The sequence below is a fragment of the Scomber japonicus genome, chromosome 17, assembly GCF_027409825.1.
Source record: "Scomber japonicus isolate fScoJap1 chromosome 17, fScoJap1.pri, whole genome shotgun sequence".
NCBI classification, from domain to species: Eukaryota; Metazoa; Chordata; class Actinopteri; order Scombriformes; family Scombridae; genus Scomber; species Scomber japonicus.
This window is the reverse complement of record NC_070594.1, coordinates 23,422,862-23,444,023: the sequence shown is the minus strand read 5'-3', so window position 1 is coordinate 23,444,023 and position 21,162 is coordinate 23,422,862. Positions and strand designations below refer to the sequence as shown.

The following is a 21,162-nucleotide window of genomic DNA, read 5'->3' as shown; positions in this document are numbered from 1 at the left end:
ATCAGAACTTGTTTATGTTTCCAGTATGTACGATATGAGATTTAGTCAGTTTGGTCCCACACTACAATGAAACCCTGCAGGAGTTGTCTGGCTAGTAGTTTTTCAGTCATCAATTAAATAACTTAATTTGAGCTTTTCCGGCCGCGTTCCCGGCTACATTCACAACAAAATGCAGGTGTTTCCTGCCTTGGTAACAGCTGCATGTTTCTCTCCTTGTACTTTCTCAAGTATTTTTTGCGGTTTTTGGAAACCTTGGAGAAGCTCTTACTTTTTTTTTTTATTATTACAAGATTTAAAGGAAAGTTTCTCTTCTCCCTGCTGGAAGTACCTGAGGCTAAAAGACAGTGTTACAATCCTGCTGAGTTTCGTATTGATTTAGCAACTGCCTGTGAATGAACTGTGACAAACCCTTTAACCGCATATAATCTTCTGATTTTGTTTTATTACTTTGACTATTTTATGTGTTCTTTTCGTTTAAAAAGGAAAGTAAATATCTTCAATTCTTTTGTAACTGCAAAAACCAAAGATCCCTGTGGGAATCAGTGAATTACTCTCCCATACCACATTATATTCATCTTGCTTAGATGCTACAATGTAGGTTTTTTCTCCATATGAAATACTGAACTTCTTGCATTGCTTCCTACACAGATCTGAGCTCATGACACAAGTGGCCTCTATGAAGGAGAAGTGGTTCAGCGCTGTTGCTCTGGCTCTCCAGCGCAGGACCCTGATAAAAGAACAACTGAGCCAGTGGAGGATCTACCATCATGGCTCAAAACTTTTGTGGAAGCTGCTGAAGGACGTGGACCCTCTGCTGCCTCCTGCTGGCCTCTCTCAGTGTACGCCGCTGCAGCTTCGGAGCTGCGCGGATGATCATCAGGTTAGCATAGTTTCGATTTTTATTACTGTTGCAAAAAACAAAGCTTTAACAAATTAAAGACAATCATTTCTCCCCATATTTGTTCAAGTGTGTTGAAGAGACTCTGGATCTGCATTCTACCGTGTACACTCAAACTTTGGAGGCTGGCAAACAGTTGTGTGAAAGTATGAAAGAGTCTGAGTGTCAGAGTCAACTGCAGTCAGAGCTCCAGGACATAGAGGAGGCCTGGACACGTACAACCTCTCTGCTGGCCAAAAGAAGAGCCTCCATTAACACAACTGTTCAGGTAACAGCCATATTTCCAACCCTCTTATTTATTATTTACACCACACGTTAATGTTTTACAGTAGACCACACTTTCTCAATTTTACATTATACTTTTTTTTTTATTGGAGGTGGGGAACTCGTATCACTTTGTTGACAAATGGTGAAAAGTTGAGTTATACTTCCCAAAGTTCCTGATAACTATATGAGCTCAGTAAAGTAGTAAATATGTTTACTGATTTATAGATCAGTCAATCAATCAATCAAATAAACTGTGGTAATGCTGTAAATATATCTTTAATGAATTTAACTGAGATTAAAGGACAGCATGATACAAATTAAATGTGCACTGTCCAATCTACACTAAACACAACCAAGCAACCTTATTGACTTCCCGAAATGTCCATGGCGTCAACTTTGTCTTAGTGTTTGAAGGGGATATTTTCTGTTATTTTTATACTGTTTTTCCAAAACTTGAAAGGACTGTTTAAAAAAATGCTCTCTGCAATTCAAAAGACAGGGCTCCAACCTGCTCTGAATGCTTCATATTCAGTTTTATCAGATTGTTCAGTAGCCTTTGTTGCTACGATTGTTGCTAAGGTTGTTCCGTGGTTTGTTTGCGTTGTTCACTCTTACATTTTGGATCAGATTTCGGTTTCCAAGTAAAGAACGAGAAAGGGACGTATAATTCCACTACTACTGTTTGTTGATGTGGGCTCATATAGAAAGGGGCCTTAAAGTGACAGGAGCTGAAACAGCCTGTTTCAGACAGAGGTTGAACTGAGGGTCTTCATAAAGAGCCAGTATAAGATAAAAAACTATTTTTGTTTAACTTGTAATCATGCAAAGATATTCCTGCAGAGCCCACAATAAAAATACAGACCTCGAAATGTGCATGATATGCTCCCTTTAACTAAATGAAAAAAAAACTGATACAATTTATCAGCGTATAAAGGAGAAGAGCTTTGAACTGACAAAAGCCAAAGGAAGAGCATGTGTTAAAGCATTAACTTGTGAGTAGTGGGGGTGTCAGCTTTGCATGACCCATATCCAGGACCGGCTCCCACATCATTACACGCACTCACACACACACACACAGAGGGGACCTGGTGTGTTGCCCTGGCACACAGCTCCTGCCAAGAGGGGATGAAAGAGTGGCTCAAATCTATCTATGATCCACATCCAGAGACAGCTGGTTACCACCATCCCTCTCATTCCATCACTGCTCAGTACAGTTCCCATATATCGTACAGTAAGACACTGAGAGACAGATTATCTAGTAAAATATAAAAGATAAAATTTAAGGAGAACACAATTTAAGGAGTAGACACAGAGGTTGTTCATTGTTTTCCTGGCTGTGGAAATAAAGGAGAAATCAACATAATTTTCAAGGCTGACAAACACTGATTATACTCGGCTGACATGGCTGATGTTTTGGTAGATTCCTAATAGCTTCTTTTGGCTGCGAGCTATGATGGATCACCGCTGTCTGAAAACACAGAAGGGCTCCCCGGCTTCATTAAAACACTGGGTTGTTTTGGCACGCTGCAAGGTCAGGGATAGTTGTGTTAACCCCTTTAAGCTCAACAGGAAAAGGAAATCCCTTCGAGCACCATGTCAAAAATCACACAGAGAGCAGCATTAACGCCCACAGAGGAACTGACAACAAAAGTTATATGTAGATCGAGTGAATGAAGATTTGTAGGGATAGATTATCGGTTTATTCATTCTTAATTTTTGACTTATTGAGTTACTTCTTGCTTTGATTCAAACACTTGTATGTGGCAGTTTGTGAGCTTCTGGGAATATTCAAAAATGAAAGATGGAAAGATGGAATGCAGAATAAACCACACCATTTATGATTGATGTTTTCCTGTTTAATCAGATATAAATCAGTGATTCTCAATATGTTGTTTCTATGAATATACTGTATTTACAGTTAAACAATGCAGGTTATATTGTGTCAGGTGTTTATTTGACTTCTTTTTATCTATTCTGCTCTTTATGTAGAAGTGGACACAAAGTCAGGATGAGATAACCAACATCACATCTCAACTGGATGAGCTGAAGATCAGGCTGAATCAGAAGCTGCCTGAAAGCCCAAAGGACTCTAAGGAGGAGACGCTCATTCAGGTGATGAGAGCATGAGTGTGTGTTTGTGCTGGTATTGAAACACAGGGCAGGAAAATCGCTATGTCTACACACCACTTATCTATAATGGAGGTGACAATAAGTTTCTTAAACTACTTTTTAAAGACACTCGTGACATTTTTAGTAACTTACATGTATGAACTTGCCTTTCACTAAAATGATCCATGTTTGTTGTAGACTGGTGACTACTAACTAGACTACTACTGTACTAACACTAGTGTACACTGAGTGATAGTAAACCATTTGCATTATTCACAGTCAAACTAATCTGCTGGTAATAAGTAGTGGGGTTTTTTTAAATTGATGTCACTGTTACTCTCAAAGTTCATAATCATAATGTGTGACTTAGCATGTTTTTTGTTTTTTTTATTAAGGCGTATTTAACTGCACTGCACTATATTGAAATAAGAAAAGTTGTTCAAAACAGTATTTGTTGTTGTAAATGATACATAAATTAGCTCACATAAGCCCACAAGTCCTTTTTTTCACCACTTTATCACTTTATACTTAAACTATAATTTTACAGTATTGTTGTGTATGCAAACACCAAAGCAAACCATTTAACTGGAGACCAATCAGACTGTCTACCAAAAACCGGCATCTAAAGCAACAACTAGGTTTTGTGACAACATCATCATTGTGACACCTGACAGTACTTGTCATGAAAAAAAAGATCAATTATTCTGCAAGAGGAAAATTGCAATGGAAGTAATTTTTCTCATAGTGTATGACAATGAAGTGTAAAGAAGTCATTAATCTGCTGGAAGAAAACCCGAGCTGGTCAGAAAACTGGCCAAAGTTTCCCCCACCCCTCAACTCCATCATCAGTATCTACCCCCCATCCCAGCAGTGCGCCTCTGAGTTTACCCCCCCCCCTTTCCCTTATTTAATACCCCCATGCTTTCACTCCCCTCCCCCTTTTCTACCCCCTTCACCCTCCCCCTGTCCCGTCCACAGCCCTTTAATCTGGACGGTCAGAGCGAACAAGTGCAAGAAACGGGCTAGAACAGACGCGTGTGCGCACAGCTTGTTGATGGCTGTCTGACTAGGTGTTTTAAGTGTGTGTGTGTGTGTGGTTTTTTTTCCGTGTGTGTATGTTATGCAGAAGACGGACCTCTCTCTGCAGTGTTTGGCCAGCGAATTGAAGGAACTGGCCACCATGAAGACGGACCTGTCCCAGTACGTTGTGGCCGGTGACTCGGCTCTGCTGGAGCAGCAGCTGGAGCAACTCCATGGGCAGTGGGAAGAGCTGTGTATGAAGGTGAGAACTGAAAAAAGAAAGAAATACAAAGAAAAAGAGAGAAAGAGAGAAGGCCATAAAATAAAGTAGAGAAAGTGGGAAGATTTCAGTAGGTGCAGGTGGACAGTGAGAGAGAGAGAGAGAGAGGACTGGAGAGGGGGGGGGGGGGGTAACTTGCTACCAGTGGTTTCTTGGCGGTGACCAACAGCACAAAGCCTCTGCACCACTGGGACTGAATACACACACACACACACTCACACACACACATATACACACACACACTCATTTGTTTGATAAAAGAGCCAGCATGTGTGGGTTCATGGAGGGAAAACTACTACACATTGTCCTTTTGCTAAAACTTTAAAAGCTACAAGACAAATTCATTCTTAATATTTCCTACTTTTAGTCTTTTGTTGATTTGTTTTTCTATTGTTGGGTTTTTAAAATGATCTTTTCTCTGCTTGTATCACATTACAAAGAAATCTGAAGCCTTTTACTGTTTTATTCAAATGTTTTTGAAATAGCCCTTTAACTGCTTTCAGGTTTTAATTAGCTCCTGACTTGACTAGCTGAGTAATCGCATGAAACCGTGACAACAGAGCAGAGCTGGTAGTTCTTTAACTGCATAATTGGTGGAAGTAGCTGCGCCGTATACGCACACAGGATCAAATTCCTACAGTTAAGTCTTTTGGCTTAAACACAAACGCGCTCTTGTTCTTGAAAACAGTTAGGACATACTCGGGACATTTCTGACAGTTATTCCGGTTATGCGATAATTTGCACTCGTGCTAATTGGGTCCTCAGCTCAACTGGATGCTTCCACCTGCTCCTGTTTTGGCAGGAGTTACTATAGAGGCAGCTACAACAGCCGCTGTGTACTATTATAAGGGTTTTTTTGTTGATGTTTTGGCTTCTGTACATAGCTCTCTTTATGTTACCTTTACAACCACAGTAGCTGATCATCCCAACCAATTAATTCCATTAAATTTGTCCCAAAATAAATAAGCAACATAAACTCCCTGTAAACCAGACATTCAGTGTTAATAATAGCAAATACAACAGCCTGCATGCATTTGTTTTCATATATAAGTTTCATATAACACATTTTGTACTGTCACTATTGCATAATGGGCTTTTCATTTGTGAATTTGGAGTGAAAACATATTAAGTGAGGTTATTTGAGAAAGCACAAACCAACTAAGCAGGCAAGATTTATCATTTGTATTCATCCCTGTCATGGCCGGGGGGCATGAATCCGAGCCACAGCAGCTTCCTTTGCACGCCAGTTAACAGGTTGTAGGTGGGGGAAGCCACTGGAATGGGTCCGACGAGCAGATGGCCTGGCTGGGCCAAAGGGATTCAGGGACAGTCTCTATTGTTCCAGGGGGGAAGCACAAAGTCCTCACGGGTTGACGGGCGGCTCACAATGCACCCTAAATACTCCAGAGTCCAAAAGGCCCAGCAGTGTCAGTACATTAAAACCAGAGCAGGGCTAATTTAAATCAAATAAATGCCACTGACAGTAAAATATAGCCCGTTCTAAACAAGTCCCCCTTTTAACCTTAATAAAGATCATCAGCCCCTCCTCAGCTGTGTAATGGGATGTTAAGCTGTCATTAGGAAAATGGGCCTTGTTAATTTTATCAAACAGCCAGACTCTCTTCAGGATCTCTCTCAATTCAGTCGATTACTGAGATTACTGTGACAGATTAAATGTTCCTACTGCTTCCATTTAATTCATTTGACTCTGTTTTTCTCACTTATAAATGAAATATTTTCTAAAAACAAGTATTTTTATGTTATTTATGTAAACTTTTCTTACATGTGTTTTACCAGCTTATGTGCCCCTTTGCACCACACTCAACATCTACAAAATGCACTGTTGTGTATTGAAATGAAGTCTCAGATTCCTAGATACATACCTGAAGTACCTTATTAAATAACCATCATCAAAACTTGACTGGCATTTCAAGTCAAAATCTACTGCCACTACAGTTGCCTGCAGCATGTTTGAGGTTTTACAGAAACTTAAAGCTTCCACTTAAGCCCCAGTTTGTGTGTTTGATGTATTTATATTCAAATCTTCATCATTTCCAGTATCTGCAAAACTCTTTAAATCATCTAGTTAAAAATATTCTGTTAAAATGTGTATTTGTGCACAGACATGGTAAACAGTTACAGTTACAGTTACAAGTTGCTCCAAGAAAGTCTGTGGTGACTTTTCTTTCCTTTTTTAATGAGATGTCTTTATAAGCCATTTTCAAGGGTTATAATAATTCAATAGCACAATCTTTTTTTTACTCATTTAACCTCCTATTAGGCCTGAAAGCACTGTGCCAACAATAAAAAGGTTACTGTTCCTAAACCCTTTTCATTATGTTCATAACCCTGGTTTCATTCAGGTAAATCTTTTACATTTAAAAAGTCAGAATAAATCTAAGTGATCCTAAAAATAATGCCATCAAGCTTAAAGTGTCCCACAGGTGGGACAGTGAATGAACAATAGAACACACTGTAGTTTCTAACTGCAGTTTAGCCAACACCACAGGTGTCAGTATGTTAATGGCCCTTAAAATTACAGCTCACAAAATAAAATCATTGTACTGATATTTTTCAAAGAGTTCTCTTTCAGGCTTCACGTGAGGCAAAAGTTGCTTAATGCCACTTTTACCACTTTGACTCTTCCCAGGTTTCCTTGCGCAGGCAGGAAATCGCAGACCGCCTCAATGCCTGGAACATCTTTAACGACAAGAACAAAGAGTTCTGTGATTGGCTGACTCAGATGGAGAACAAGGTGTGCCACAGTGGAGATCTGAGCATCGAGGAAATGGTGGAGAAACTGAAGAAGGTACGAGATCTAAGGAAACATCTGCTCAGCAAATAGGGGAACATCATATATTCATACTTAAATGTAGGATACTACAGTATTTTCATACCACTCCAAAAATTGCACAAAGTTCACCCTGTGTACTCCCACAGTGAACCAGGGCATGGACACCACTTGTGTAGGCATGATTGAAATCTAAACATGCATCTTGCTGTTTATAGCAGATGGTGGCCTGGAATGGGCAGGCCGCATGCCCTTTGTTCATACACAACAGTTGTCCTTTCAATGACTGAAAGCCTTTTGTACCTTCCCTTCTCATCCTGAAGCATGCTCATTTAGTAACAAGATAATAACTGGCTTGAACATTGCAGGATATTTGTTTTGGGCTGCAAGATGAGATGAGAAGATTAGTGGCACTTGATGGTAGCTTTAATTATTTTAATAGCTGGAGATGTCACTTCCTGTTGATAACTGACTGATCAAATGCATGTTTATAGGTGCATCCTTGCCCCCCTTTTTAATTTGAACTAAAATACACTTTTTTAAAGTTGCACGAGACAGGATCATTAAAAAAACCTCACTTCTCATCCATTTGATCACAGATTAGCCAGATCAGTAAACTACAGCCTGCTATTTACTAGTTTAAAGCTTTACAACAACTGGCGGTTAGTGGTGAAATATTTCTAGCAATTATGTCTCACTGCTATTTGAATCCGCACTTGAAATGTGCTCATATTATCCAGGGATTAACTCACATATTTTCCATAATAACACCTCTGAAAATCTGCATATGAAACTAGCACACTTAATACTTAATGTTATTTTTGAGTTTCCCCTGCCTTTTGTTGCTGAGGACATGAAGCGTGAAAGCAGCATAATCCTCCTGTCATGTCACGCCTCTTTAGGATTGCATGGAGGAAATCAATTTGTTCAGTGAGAATAAGAGGCACCTGAAGCAGCTGGGAGAGCAGCTGCTGTTAGCCAGCGACGAGGCCAAGCAGACCCAGGTCCACGGCTCGCTGCAGGAGGTCAACCACCGTTGGCACAACCTCTTCAACCACATCGAGGCCAGGTGAGTGAAACCAATGATGATACAGAGGCTGCGTGGTGGAGTTTGGTCACCCACGTACTGTAGATGCTTGTATCAAACAGGCACTTTTCAAAAAACACAGAAGGAAATAATATAATGTGTATAGCAGCTTTCAAAGGCACACAATAGTACATTTTAGCCTTCCGCACAAGCACCTTTCACAGCGAAGCCACTCCACTTCAAAAAGCATCATTAAGCATTGAAAGGCTTTAATTGGGAGCCTTTAATTAAACAATAGTTCTAATGTGGATCCATCCACCTGCTGTTGTGTTAGTTGTGCTCCGCAGCTGTCAGGAATACACGGCTTCTAATGTACAACGCAGACTGTAGGTTAAGCCTCTGAGATGATGAACTGTTACTGCCCCCGATACCCCCCACCACCACCTACCCCCACCCCACAGACAGATGGACAATCCTGTGGAAGAGCAGGAGATACTTCACCCATAACCCACCCCCATTACCACCACCAACACCACCAAGAAAAGCTAAATCTCAGACAGTACCATATGTCCCTGTGTCCACACTGACCCCCCAGTTTTCTAGGCTGTCAGAGTGGGATGATGTGGGGAGAGGGAGGCTGGGAGGAGGAGGAGGAGGGGGAGTAGTCTGTCGGCATGCATTAAATCAGTGATTCTCAAAGCGGGGCACCCTTAACAATTCCAGGGACAGATTTTAGGGAACACACATGGCAAGACAGGGAATATTAGAGCTGAATTAATGGACTTTTGGCCATAAGGAAGAAGAAGACCACCAGACTTAAACGTCCAGCAGACACAGAAGAACATTATCACATTGGGATTATTAATTTATTGTAGCCAACTAAGTCCAATGTTTGCACTTCTTTGAACTTTAGTTGAGACTCCATCAACTGAGATATATATAGATAATATCTGTTAGGCTGCTAAACGTTTGACTCTCTTCACCGCCTTCTTGCTAGCTTTGTCTTTCTGTCTTTTAGTTCTGGGCAAGTAGCCAACTGTGGGTTCATCCAGGATTGTTTTACTACTACAGCCTGCCTGCTGTTGCTACTGTAGAAACTGGGTGCATTAAAGCAATGACACTGATTTACACAGTAAATGTGTGGCCTTTTAAATCCAAAACAATGAGCTAAGGGGCTCAACTGAGCTAAAGGGGTTGGATGGTAGCATTGTCAGTGAAAGCAGACAATGCTACCATTTCAATGCTTAACTTTTAGCTTTGAAGTTTCCTCTTTACACATGCAGCAGACATGGAATGGCATAACATTCATTTGGAGTAATTTTTGGCCACCTGGTCAATGTAAATCCAAGTTTCATTCTCCGTTCAGCTCAGTTTTGGTCTCCACCAACTCCTGAGGAAAATATCTGACCATTTAGCCGCTAAATGCTCAACAATGTTCACCAGGTTGCTGCTCACTCTGCTAAACCGTTTGGTGCTGGGTAGGTATAGTGTACAGTGACTTTATCATAGCTTTCTGACTGAAAATGGTGCAGACCACAACAATAATCTTAAAGACTTTTTTTTTTAAAAAGCTCTTTAGATTCAAGGTGAACCTCATATTTGTTCTAGTTCTGTCTTCTGTTTTTAAAAGTAGAAATAATGAGGAAAATAGAAACATTTCCAAGTGGAGGAAGTCCAATTTTTTACATTTGTAATGGGGTAGGATATTTAAAAACATGCACTCTGTAGTCTAATGGATGTTGTAATTATTAGATGTACTTTAAGTCAGACCATAATTATGTTAAAGTAAATGGTAGAATCCCAGAAACACATACTATAAAGTGCTAGATAATTATAGTGAAAGATTAAATGTCAGTAGTTAAATCTCAGGGTAACTTCAAGCCCTCCTACGGCTGGCTGTACTTTGTTAACTTGTCCACCAACCATACATCCTCACTTATCCTCCAGCTCCTTTTTACCCCTTTTCTCCATCCATTCTCCCCTTTTTTCCTCAGCATGGACCCCTGACCGGGTTTTGTGTCTTTGTTGGGCCTCCACATGAAGCTGCTGGCCTTTGTTAAGCTGTCAGAGGTAGAGAGGGGGTGAAAGGGAGAGAGAGACAATTTAGTTGACAAGGATGGTTGTAACTGCAGAGGGGAAGAGTATTTCCTGGACAGTATTCACACTGGCTTTACTGTACTGTGTTTATTACACAACCATTAACACAAAGCCTGAAACATGGACATGAACTACAAACTTCCACATTATGTGCAAACTTTGACCACAAGGACAAAGGCATTGCATGAAACTTGATACTGGTGCCAATACACATTTTTTGGTAGCAATCACAAAAACTTTCTCTACCTTCATTTCTGAATTTCTTTTTGACAAACCCCCTTTTACATTTCTTTAATATCCTAACCAAAATGAGCTAATTTACAGTATGATTTAAATTGGAAAATATGTAATCAAAGACAACAGTACACAACAAAATCATCAGTTAACACCAGTTTTTGATACTAGGCTGTTTTAGACACTCTGTTACAGACACTTTTTGGTCAGTACTCACTCAATGTGACCAATGACAGAGACCAAAACAGGACTTTTTTGGAGGGAGGGGGTTTGGTCCCATGAAATTTGTTACAAATAATTATGGTCCTCTGGCAATGAACCCTAATAACTTTGGTGATCCCCTGACAACCTTTTCTTCTAGTGCTCATCAGGTCAAATTGGCCAATACTGTGGTTCATGACTGGATACCTGTGTGGATATTCTACATGTAACTAAAGAAGCCAATTAAATTCAAATGTTTAAGTTAACACCAGAAGCCATAGAAGAACTTTCCCTGAATTAGAACGTGTTGAATCAAACTGTCAGTAAAGATGAATATTCTTCTGAGTAGATTTTATGCCAGTTTTTGACATATTGATGACGTTTTGGTAGGTAGTGAAAATGTATTGAGGTCCCAGTACTCATTACTACCCATTAACATAACCTTCTCCAATAGCATACAAGGACCTAAATGTAATCTTTGCTGTAATCTGAAACCAATCTAAACCAATCCCTTTTAGAATCTAAAATGACACACACATTTAAATACTGAAGTGTAAAACTCAAAGCAGTCTTCATAGGAAGAGACCTGAAAGCACGCTCACTCATCTTCACACTCACTCATCTTCAATCAACCAGTGTCCGGCATCTGTTGGGCCCCTTTCATACATTTACCAGCCTGCCACTTACACTCAGAGCTGTTTTTAGAGCTTATTATTTTGGTGGAGAGCGTCTCCTTCTCAGCCCTGACAGGCCCCGCTGGATCTCAACACAAGAGGAAGGATCAAATGGGGAAATTGACTCAAACTCCCAAAAGGGGCACACTTCGGGCTTTTAAGCTTCCGAAGAGAGCTTTTATTGTGCCAAGCGTTGCTATGACACCAGTCAGTGTGTCTATGGGTGCGTGTGTGTGTGCGCGTTGACGAGAGGCTCCGTCGCCATGGTGACTTTGGAAGTTCTACTGTGAGACACCTGAGAGCAAGACCCCGATCACACAGAGCAGTTTTTGCAGGTTTCAAAGTGCAAGGTGCACCATACTGTCTTTATGTTGAAGAACAGCTTGCTGTGCTTTCATCTGATTGGACGATGGGAGGAAAAAGGCTAATGTGATGACGTTTTTGAACATAAAGTGTTCAACAACATGAAAGCAGAGAGCAAAAAGCTTCACTCTCATTGAAAACTAATACAAAAAGCTGCTCCAGGCTGCTTGAAAGAGCTCAGTCTGAAAAAAGGAAAAACTTACTATAGCTGACTTTCTTTCTTTTTTTCATCTTTTATTATTTTTTCTTTCTTTGTGTCTCTTTTTTTCTCTGTTAACGGGTTTTTCCTGTCTTTCTTATGTCATCTTTTATTAGTTTTTCTTTCTTTGTGTCTCTGTTCTTTTTTCTCTTTACGCATTTTTTCCTGCCTTCCTTTTGTCATCTTTTTATTCGTTTTTCTTTCTTTTCTTTTTTGCTCTCTTTACACATTTGTCCTTTCTTTCTTATGTCAACTTTTTTATTAGTTTTTCTTTCCATATTATTCCTTTCTTATTATCTTTTCTGTCTATATTTTTAGTTTTTTAGTTTTCTTAGATTTTCCCAGATGACCTGAGATTTCTGGATGGTTTATAACATAGCAGCAAATCAAAAAATGTATTTATAGAGAAAATAACATTTACCACATGAAATCATTTGCTTTGTCCCCTGATATTCCCCTAAGCGTTGATTTTTCCTTCCTCTCCTTGTGAAGTACAGGATCATTTTACATCTTAAAGCCTGCTAAGCTTTTTTTCTTTCAACTTTCAATTAATCACTTTTTAGTTTTTAGTGGAACTCAACCAACAGACATATACAGTCTTCTAAAAACTTCATTTGTTTGCGTCACTATGAATTGCTTAGAATGAGATTTGGACGGTTTTATACATCAGCTGTGTGTGTGTGTGTTTGTGTTTAGGGTGAAGAAGCTGAAGGAGACTCTGGTGACGATGCAACAGCTGGATAAGAACATGAGTAACCTCCGCTCGTGGCTTTCTCGCATCGAGGCCGAACTGTCCCGACCAATCACCTACAGCGTCTGTCACCACCAGGAAATCCAGAGGAGGCTTGCTGAGCAGCAGGTATTTGATCCAGCTGTTTGTTCCTGTCCTGCTCAGACACTATTTTATTTGTTTATCTGTGTTTCTCTTCATTCTATCAGTTGTGTTGCCTCCCTTCTTTCTATATATCCTGTTTATTTTTACAGTATTGTTACATTTTAATTATGTATTCCTTCACCCACTTTTTTTGTTTTCCTGGTCCCTTTCATTCTTTGTGTCTCTTTTATGATTAATAATTCATATTGATCTGTCCTTTGTTTAATTTTGGGGAGTGGTGGTCTCATGCCGTGCCCCCCCGTCTTCTGCCCCGTGTGTCCGCGGGCTGACTTTTAGCACATGATCTCACTGCTGTGCACTGATGCAATGCCTGTCCTCGTGTCTGTCCAGGAACTACAGAGGGACATCGAGCAGCACACGGAGGGCGTAGCGTCCGTCCTCAGTCTGTGTGATGTTTTGCTGCGGGATGAAGATGCTGCAGGCGGCATCGAGGCGGAGAGCGACTCCCTGCAGGAAACCAGCCACAGCCTGGACCAACGCTGGAGGACCATCTGTGCCATGGCTCTGGACAGGAGGCTCAGGTGGGAAGAAAACAGACAGTGCATAACCTAATCCTCACATGCTAACAGGTTTTTGAACTTTAGGGTCTTTGGCTATCACTGTTATTAATGCTATTACTGTATATTATTTTGTGCACTTCTGATCAATCTGCAAGCAAGAATCTGAGCTCAGTTTGTTTATTCCTAATCAAATGAATCACTCATTTTGATTAAGATCAGAGTCACTACTGCAGGTGATAAATAAATAGCAAGAAATTACAGAATAACAGCCACAGTGGACTTTAACTCCAGCTTGATTTCCCCTCGTAGGATCGAGGAGACGTGGAGACTCTGGTGCAAGTTCCTCGACGACTACTCGCGCTTCGAGGATTGGCTGAAGATGGCCGAGCGCACCGCGGCCAACCCCAACTCCGGAGACGTCCTTTACACCGTCGCCAAGGAGGAGCTCAAGAAGTTCGAGGTCAGTTGTGAAGCTGGAGGAGAAATAACATGTATAATAAATAGCTAGTTATTTCTGGCTTTTAAGACATTTAAGTCTGAGAAGAAAAACTCTTGTTGAAGTGTCTAGAAATCAGTCTCCACTGCTTAAAATATGTTTAATCATTGTCATGAAGCTCATTTACATTTTTTTCCTCACTTTGCTTTGTGGCATCTGTTCATTTAGAGGGGTACAATAAACTCTTCCTCTATTACATTTCTTTTTTACTCACTATCATGTAACAGAAACACATTTATAAATCAAACAAGTTGATTTGATATTACAGAATCTGATTATTTTCATATAAAGCGTGTATAAAATGTCAGAAAATGGTGTAAAATTCCCCAAAAGTCCAAAAGATTGAACTTGTTAAGAAACCTGAAAACAAGGAATCAGTGCATTTGCTGTTTTTTGCTTTAAAAATGACTTACTTGACCATCTAATCAACTTATCGTTTGAGCTCTATCTATCTATCTTTGATATTATAAGAGGAATATTGACTCGCACTCAACTAATCCTTCTTTTTCCTCTCCTCTATTAGAGTTTCCAAAGGCAGGTTAACGAGCGGCTCACCCAGTTAGAACTGGTGAACAACCAGTACCGCCGTCTGGCCAGGGAGAACCGCACCGACCGCGCCAGCCAGCTCAAAGCCATGGTCCACCAAGGCAACCGGCGCTGGGACACACTGCACCGCAGAGTGGCCGCCATCCTCCGCAGGCTCAAGGTACATTACAGGACAGACGAGATGACTCAGCGCCCCTGTTTAAAATGCATGAGACGAGTAATGAGGGTATAATCAGTCATCACCACGGCCTCCTGTTTGTATTCCTCTTCCAGCATTTTTTACCCACACTTAGGCCCTAAAATCACATCATGCATGTGACAAAGCAAAAGATTGTTGTTGTTGATAAACTGGTGCCTATGTGTGTCACATACAGTACAGTATGCTATATAGTGCACTTATATATTTAAAGCAGAAAGTCTCCACAGTCTTGATTCTCTGTCACACTGTTCACATCGCTCCCATTTGCTTTTATGTCTTATTTCCAACTAATAACTTTAATGTCACAGTCTATAGGCGATGACCTGATGAACTGCTCCATTTCTCTTCTACATTTAAAACCCGCCTGTGTTTGTTGCTTTCTGCCCCTCTTCACCCTCTCTTCATTTCATCTTCTCTCTCAGTATTTCACCAGCCAGAGGGAGGACTTTGAAGGCACCAGAGAGAGCATGCTGGTGTGGCTGACGGAGCTGGACCTGCAGCTCACCAACGTCGAGCACTTTTCAGAGAGCGACGTCCATCACAAGATACAGCAGCTCAACGTGAGGGTGCACAAAGCACAAACTCACACGCACTCACACACACACACATACACACACACATATCGCAAAAAGCACACACTCGCTAGTCAATCTAGTGAGAGGAAAAAGATCTTTTTTAAGCCTTAATATCTTTTTGAGGAGAAATGATCTATTAGGACTATAATGTCTTGTGGAATAAGATTTGTCTTCAGTTATTTCTCTTGGTGCTCACATCTTCCAGCTATTAGACCTGAATGTTAAGAGGGTTACATCATTTTTTAGAAGGTCTCAGTTCATTTCCTAGCACCCTGTCTTCTGAAACTTTTAAGTTGTCATGTTTGGTTTATTTTGGTTTGTTCTCTGCCCGTCCAACCGTGCGACCCCGCAGAGTTTCCAGAAGGAGATCACCCTGAACACGGAGCGGATTGATGGGCTGATTGTGTTTGGAGAGGGTCTGATCCAGAGGAGCTCGCCACAGGATGCGGCGCTGATAGAGGACGAGCTGGAAGAGCTGCACTCCTACTGCCAGGAGGTTTTCAGCAGGCTGGTCCGCTTCCACCAGCGCCTCAGCCAGCCCCCGGTGAGCCGGAACATCCTGTCCACCATTTAGACTTTAATTCATGCACAGTTTTCAGTTCTCTTCCTTTTCACAAGATGCAGTCGTGATTCAGTTCATACCTAGTTCTGCAGATCCAGTGAATTGCAGGAGTCGGGTTTGTGTCACTTTACATTTTAAGCTAACCATAATCTTAATTATGATATTAACTCAGTAATCCAAAAGTTCTTTAAAAGGACAATTTACATTAGGGCATTTCTGCACATTCAGATTTTCTATCATAGAGTACTAAAGAAGAAGAAAGAAGGTGGGACTGGCAAAGTTTGGCGTTTTAAACCTTAAAAACTAATTCAGAACAATAAATTGGTTATCAAAATACTTGCTTATTGATTTTCTGTTACTTGACTAATCAATTGATTAATGGTTTCATGCCGTTATGCTGACTGACTCTAACATGTTCACAAATGTTATAAAACAACAACAAAATCAGATCATCGATGAATGAATGTAATCAATGCACTATTTACAGTATTACAAACATCTGCTGCAAATGCTTCATGAAAAAGAATTAAAGAAGTTTATATGCTTTTAGACCTCAAGAACGTAGGTTTTGGTGTGACTCACTGAATATAAACTTTTCTTGTTTGTTTGTTTGTTTACAAGAAACCTCCACAGAGTTCCTTTAAAGCACAATCCATGGCCAATAACAATAACTGTTTCTTCTATGTAGACCATCGCAGAAGAACCCGAGCTCTCCAGCACCTCCTTTTCTTTGGAGTCGAGCTTGGAGCTGATAGGCCGACTGAGGCTCGGGCGGAGCCAAGGAAGCCTCCCGGCCACACCCACCCACCTGCTGACCCCTCCCCTGGAGCGTTCGGGGCGGGAGACGCCAGTGAGTGTGGACTCCCTGCCGCTGGAGTGGGACCACACTGGAGACGTAGGAGGGTCGTCATCACATGAGGATGATGAGGAGGAGGATGGGCAAGAGGAAGAGGGAGCTTACTTCAGTGCACTATCAGGTAGAGTTTCTAAGCTCACAGAAAAACCTGTGTGGTATTTTAACAGCAAAGGTTCACACACACTCACATTTCCTAGTTATTAATGCTTTAAGGGTTTCAAAAAGTTATAATATTGGCAGTGAGTGCTCTAATGGACTAGTCGGGGGGGAAATAGGAACAAAATATAGTGAATCCGTCTTCATCAAAAAGGACCACCATACCTCCTTTTTTTATCAAATACCATTAGGAATTAAATCAGGAACACTTCCCTTCCCTGTTTTCATTCTCCACCATTTAATTAAGAAAACGTGACCATTATTTTGAAAAAGCAGCTTTCTATGACATGCAGCCTTGGTGTATGATAAGCTGTAATGTAAAAATCCACAGTGTTGTTGTTTAGTAGTTTAGTGTTGCATTAAGGTGATGTTTCAGTGGTTGTTGCAGAGGACTGAGAGCACTTGCTAACAGTAGGAGTTAGATTTAGTCTGCAGGTGAAACGTACTGCTGACTGAAAATATGAGAAAACTGCTGAAAATGTTTTGTGTCATTTTTACTAAATACCTTTCTCGTTACAATGAAGAAGTTTTCTCATAATGTGTTTTTTTATTGTAACAAACACATCCTTAGTAAAAAAAAATTACTCCTCACATTTTCTCAAGATAATATCAAAACTATTTCTGGGTTACCGGAAAAGTTCCTGCAGTGGAAACTTGTAGCCATACAAAATAAATGTAACAACTGTCTGATTTAATGGAAAAATCATAGAAATTAAATTACAAACTACAAATAAGATACACACAAACACATGCGTATCAAACCATGGTCATTTTAGGGGACATTACAAAAACTTATCCTAACCCAAACCCTAACCACTGACCCAAAAATCAGATTTTTTTCCAAACTGAAGACATAGTTTTTGTCCCAAATTGGTCAAGCTGTCCCCATTTCACTGGTCCTAAGTCTGAAATGTGTCCCCAGAAGTAGCCTATGACAGATCACACACTCACAGACATCCATACACCTCTGGTCTGACCCCTCTCTCCTCCCAGACGAGGAGTTGACTGAGAACCGGGAGGAACTTGTCGAAGCCCCTGAGGCCCCACAAGCGTCCTCTCTGGGTAGGCAGCAGAACATCTTCACTGTGGCATGCTTCATAAAGCCGCTCATCTCTCTTCACGGCACTCTTAGCTTCCAACAGCTCACGTATCACTTGCACTTAACTGCCTGTCGTGCTGCCGCTGCTCTGATATTCTGCTTCCTGTAGCTGCGGTTTGGAAAACGCTTCAATTTCCAACATTTTTCTTTCGACACATTTTTTGTCGAGCCAAGGATTTGTCAAAGGATGTAATTAAAGGTAAAAGGACTCTGTTGGTATTTTTTTAGTATATTTCATTTGATTTTATAGAGTAGAACTGCAACTGGAATTTAAACAGCACTGCACCTTCACAAACAGCTGGTCTGATTTAGTTAAAGTCTGGATCTTTGTCTTATCAGCCTTTGCGTGTGTTTTTCCACATATACATCACTTGTGTGTCCAACCCCCCCCCCTCCCCACCCCCCCACCCCAACCTCCTGTTTTTCCACCAGTCCAATCTGTTTTGTTACTGTCAGCTCCTTCTTCCTCCTCCAACATCCTCTCTTTTATCCTCCTACCCCTTTTCCTTAATTTTGCCTGTCATCTGTCTCTCTGTGGTTTTTCTTTCTCCCCCTTACTTGTGACCTTCATCTTTGCTTCACATCTCAACTTGTAGTCACGTTTGTAACAACCAGAAACGAACAAGACCCATCTCTGAGGGAAATCGGCCACCTTTACTGGCTCCGAAGATGAATTTATGTGTGAGAGCAGGTGGCATTATGAGGAAAATATGATTTAATGCTTTACAACACAAAACAAGAAGAAGTTGGCCTTTATTTTCTTTACTGTCGTCTAATTTGTTACTTTTAATTTTACAAAAGCATTGCTCGGCTTAAGCTTGCCCTGCTTCTTGGTGCCACAATCTCTCTGCTTCAGATCATTGTGCAAAATATGAAATATGAAGTTAAAATCACCACACACATAACAAGCACTTCAACAAGCTCTGGGTGGGCAGTTTTTTGCTTTGTTGGTATTTTTTTTACCTAGCTTGATTTCTGCCGGCTTTGGGCTGGAATTCATTCTGCACAAAGGTGAAATTTTGCAGCTTGTTCAAGGTTTTATTTTTTTAAGCACCTGCATGTTTTCTCAAAAAGCATCAAGTGAGTTTACAATGGATGCAATGTATCCTGGTATTTGTTGAATGAGTTTTTATTGTCCAAAATAAAGCAAAGACAATGGAAAAAAATGTACAGGATTTGTTGCAGAATCTAAAAAATAAAAAACAGTCAGAAGCAACAGCTCCTAAGCAGAGAACCATCATGTAATCATGTAATGGTTTATTATCAGTCAGAGATGGTTTCACTGTGTCTGCTCCAGTTTCAGGCAGTACTCCAAGATGGCGGTCACCAGGAGATCCAGAAGAGTCTCTCCAGCTGGATGTGGAGGGCCACGCTCAGGCTCCACCCGCCTTCACCAGCACCCCTCAGAAGCCGGGCTATGTACGTTTTTAAAATATATATAAAAGTTTTTTTTAAATAGTCTATTTGCTGCTCCCATCATGACGTCAGTACTAACTGTGTTTATTTTGTCTCCAGTTACATCTCATGTCTCAGTGCAGCAGCAGCATCGAGAAAGTTAAAAGAGCCTCGCTGTTTCTGGATGACGAGGAGCAGCCGGAGGACTTTGGTCTGAGAGGACTGTCCACCTCAGACAAACAGTCAGGTGAGAGAGACGTGTGGAACATGATTTAATTAACTGCAGAGACTGTGAACAAAGATGAATGGAAACCAGAGGATAAATCAAACAATATGCAATTTAAAATCAAATAAAGTTTAAAATAGTAGCTTAGAGATGTTATGTGGTGTAAATGACATTTGAACTGCAAAGCAACACTAGATACCTTGTCATCATGGTTGATTTGATTTTGCTTACTTATATGCAAAAGATACAAATTTATATACATAGAAACAACACAAACAAAGAGATGGAGGGGTGCAAAAAAATCTTATTCAATAACGTAATCATCAGTAACGTAATAACTTGATGATGTTGATAATTACGTTACTGTATGATAAATCGATAATATTGTGACAGACCTACATACAGTACTCAATTAAAAAAGAAGCAAAAAGCAGTATAAAGATGAGAGAACACAAGATAGTTATTAAACTAACCAGCATAACATTGCAGAGAGAGAGACTTGAACAAGCAGGTTACAGCTTTAATGGAATAGCTGGTGTTTAATCGTTCTGTACTGTATGGCACAGGGAGTTATTCAGTGACAGTCATGCAGAACCTGAGACAGACTTATTCCAGCCTGTCAGACAAGAGTAAAAGCAGCAAATGATATCAGAGAGTAAAATCATTTTAAACCAAATCACAGAATTCAAAAATAAACCATCTAAGAGGAGAACTGAGCATCATTAATACACTAGAATGAATCAATTAGAGTTTTGTGTTTTGGTTTAAAATCATTGGTCACCTGGCCACATATGCTGCTGTTCATTTCTATCTGATACATGGTCAGCTTGGAAATGCACAGTCCTGATGATCATTTGCAAAAAACTATGGATGGTGAGTTTTCTTTGTCAGAAAATCCACCTTGAAGCCTCTATGAGGTAGATATTTTACATTAGTGGTTGTTGCTGCTCTCTCAGGTGTGATTGAACGCTGGGAGCTGCATCAGGCTCAGTCCAGGACCGACCTGGACACCGGTCCCGAGGAGCCTCAGAAACTCGCGTCTAACCTTGATGACATCACTTCCTGGTTAGAAAACGTGATCCCGGAGCTAGACCGCCTCCAGCAGTCCGACCCAGCAGCCAGTATTGATGACATGGCAGCCAGAGCTAAAGATCTGAAGGTGATAATTAAGAGCAAATACAACAGTTCTCATGATGAATCTTCAGTTTGTTCACACACAGTATATTCATAGGTATATTCATATATTCATAGGTATATTATATTACTGATGACTGATGTCTCTCTCGTAGGAGATGCATAAGACGTTTGCTCGCTACAAGTCTATCATGCTGTCTGTCAACCTGCGAGCTCCAGAAGCCCCAGAGCTACAGCAGAGGATTGCTGATATGAACAGAGAGTGGAGCAGAGCCTGTACAGGCCTCCAGCAGTGGGACACCAGTCTGAGGAAGACTCTGATGTGCTGCCAGGTGAGAAGAAAAACCAAGTTTCCTATTAAAC

General features: G+C 40.7%; 1 protein-coding gene across 1 annotated transcript in view; it reads left to right on the top strand.

The window, feature by feature from the left end:
• LOC128376871 (nesprin-2) overlaps positions 1 to 21,162 on the top strand; it is an 86,453-nt gene that overhangs the window by 60,396 nt on the left and 4,895 nt on the right. Inside the window, exons 91-108 of the mRNA XM_053336726.1 lie at positions 649 to 880; positions 969 to 1,166; positions 3,155 to 3,277; positions 4,401 to 4,556; positions 7,225 to 7,383; positions 8,268 to 8,434; positions 12,857 to 13,019; positions 13,386 to 13,576; positions 13,865 to 14,015; positions 14,575 to 14,757; positions 15,219 to 15,356; positions 15,724 to 15,915; positions 16,622 to 16,910; positions 17,939 to 18,007; positions 19,342 to 19,463; positions 19,560 to 19,686; positions 20,622 to 20,824; positions 20,955 to 21,131. Coding sequence (XP_053192701.1) covers positions 649 to 880; positions 969 to 1,166; positions 3,155 to 3,277; positions 4,401 to 4,556; positions 7,225 to 7,383; positions 8,268 to 8,434; positions 12,857 to 13,019; positions 13,386 to 13,576; positions 13,865 to 14,015; positions 14,575 to 14,757; positions 15,219 to 15,356; positions 15,724 to 15,915; positions 16,622 to 16,910; positions 17,939 to 18,007; positions 19,342 to 19,463; positions 19,560 to 19,686; positions 20,622 to 20,824; positions 20,955 to 21,131 — 3,040 coding nt within the window. The remainder of the gene's footprint in view (positions 1 to 648; positions 881 to 968; positions 1,167 to 3,154; positions 3,278 to 4,400; positions 4,557 to 7,224; positions 7,384 to 8,267; positions 8,435 to 12,856; positions 13,020 to 13,385; positions 13,577 to 13,864; positions 14,016 to 14,574; positions 14,758 to 15,218; positions 15,357 to 15,723; positions 15,916 to 16,621; positions 16,911 to 17,938; positions 18,008 to 19,341; positions 19,464 to 19,559; positions 19,687 to 20,621; positions 20,825 to 20,954; positions 21,132 to 21,162) is intronic.